At 56.1% G+C, this 2,241-nt stretch overlaps 1 protein-coding gene across 1 annotated transcript in view; it reads left to right on the top strand.

Moving 5' to 3' along the window:
- FBLIM1 (filamin binding LIM protein 1) overlaps nt 1–2,235 on the top strand; it is a 16,755-nt gene extending 14,520 nt beyond the window's left edge. The window contains exon 10 of the mRNA XM_025203701.1: nt 30–2,235. Within this exon, the coding sequence (XP_025059486.1) occupies nt 30–105 (76 nt within the window). The 3' untranslated portion in view covers nt 106–2,235. The remainder of the gene's footprint in view (nt 1–29) is intronic.
- Nucleotides 2,236–2,241: the final 6 nt, after the last annotated feature.

The raw sequence follows: 2,241 nt of genomic DNA on the forward strand, positions 1-2,241 counted from the left end.
TTCCCCCGGCCCCGGGAGCCGCCCGAGAGTGGCTGCTCCCCACTGGACAGCCACATCCTCTGCAAGGCCTGTCACCTCAGCCAGAAGAACGAGTCGTCCTGCTAAGGGACCGGGGCGGGCGTCTCTGGAGAACTGCGGATGCCGTCACACAGCAGAGGCGAGCCATCGTAGTATGTTAAAGCGTGTCCGTGTTCTTCCCTTCTCTGTTCGCTCGTGTCCTGCCCTGTCCTGATGGTCTCTGTTGTCATGGTAGGACTGTGCTAATTCCCTGCTTCTGGTTTGGCCATGAGAGGTGGCGGAGGGCTGCCTCCCTCCATCCCTATGGCTCCTTCTGCCCTGCACCGGCTCCAGGTCCCACGTCAAACAGCTCTCAGTACCTGCTATGAGATGCCAGAGACTGCAGTCAAACTCCTGGCCTGCTAAACTAACTCGCTTGCTGCCTTACCATCATGGAGGATCTTCCCAGTGGAGTTTGCAGGAGAGCTCCCCACTCTGGGTGTTAGTAGGAACACAAGCAACGAGATCGTGATACTAACACTGGGTGAAAGCCAGCCTTGCGCTGTGGCCAACACCCCTCCGACGAGGACGGCAGCAGGATGGAGGTGATGGACTCGAGTGGGGCTGGCTTCAAACCCAGGAGGGCATCTTCCCCTTCCCCGACAGCAGGTAACACTCGTTGTCTTCTGGCTTCCTGAAGCCTCCGCCTGAGTCCCGACTCAGCACGGTACCACGGATGTTGCAAAGGAAGAGCATTGCATCCCGAAAATGAGACTGGTCCAGCAGCAGCTCAAGGCCTGATCCTTCTGGCCGGACTCGAGGGAGTAAGGGCCATAGGAGCAGATCCCATCTTCCATCGTTCCTCAGCGACTGTGACGAAATGGAGCTGCTTGCTCCAGTGGAGGAGGCCTGAACATGGGGCTGCGGGAAACCGGGTTTTGCATGACTCTGATGACAAACTCCAAGTGCTGTTGTGTGTCTTGCACATCTCTGCAGAATTAAGCCTTTTCCAGGGGCTTCAAGCCACAGGAGACCAGCTGATGTGCTACCCATGTATTAAAACATGGGGTCCCCCCAATGCACCCTTCTCCCCAGTCTGTGAATTTGAGGTCTGGTGAGGAAGGGACTGGGGAAGCTGGTACTGTATTTTGATTTCAGTGGAAGAAGCAGTTTCAAACTGTACCGGGTGAGGCAGAAGCATCACTAGACAAACAAGCCTCCACTAAACTTGGTGGTATAGGAGGCAGTGTTGGGATAGTGGATAGAGCACTGGCCTGGGACTCAGGAGACTGGGCTTGGCCACTTGCCTGCTAGATGAAATTGTCCTTTGTGCCTCAATTTCCATGGCTGTAAAACGGGGATAATGTCCTGACCCACCCACCCTTCACTTTGTGTGAAGCGCTTTGTAGCGTGATGGAGGGAGTTGTCGCAGGTCGGTGCTGGGGGTGGTTGAAGAGGTGGCTGCAACCCATATGGCACAAGCGCAGAGTTGTTTGAAACAGGCTGAGGAGGGAAGGCAGTGGGAGCTTTGAGGATTATCTGGCAGTGTGATCCAGCCCACGGCAAAGGCAGCTTGTCAGCAATTATTTTTTACAAGCATCTGCAGAGAGGCGGGGTTCCAGCAGCAGATGGGAAGCTGGCCGCCCCCTCCGCCTGCGGCCGGGCGCTGGTAAGAGTGCTAGCACTATCGGAGAAGGCATCCGAGCGAGAGGAAGCATCTTGGCCTCGCTGCTTGTGGCCCAGCCTGTCCCCACCCTTTGGGCACTGATTTGTGCTGCCTGCTTCAGGCTAAGGGTGCTGAGGCCACTGTGCCTGCCAGGAACCACAGGAAGGGAATCGAGCAACCTCGGCCTGTGTCCACACCAGTTGGTCTCCCCCTGTCCACACCATGCTCCCCAGGAAGATGGACCGTGGGCTCGAGGCTTTGCTGATCTCTTTGAGTAAATCGCACTGATACTTCAGCCCGCACGCACCTCCACGGGAAATGAAACACTCCAGATGCAAAATGACGTCCGAGGTTGCATCCCTCCAGGCCAGGGGAAGCCCTGAAGAGCCGCTCATTTAAGGCAGGCAAAAGTTCAGGCCCCTGAAAGCAGGTGCACATCCTTATTCCCTGTGGAAGTTGGTATTCCTTGTGTACTCAAAGCTTCATCTGCAAAGAAGACGGCACAAGGAGCCTGTGCCTTTCATGTCAGCCAAACGCTCAGAGCACGAGCACTTGCTTATCTTTGTGCTGGAAGAGCG

Source organism: Alligator sinensis, unplaced genomic scaffold, assembly GCF_000455745.1.
Source record: "Alligator sinensis unplaced genomic scaffold, ASM45574v1 scaffold512_1, whole genome shotgun sequence".
NCBI classification, from domain to species: domain Eukaryota; kingdom Metazoa; phylum Chordata; order Crocodylia; family Alligatoridae; genus Alligator; species Alligator sinensis.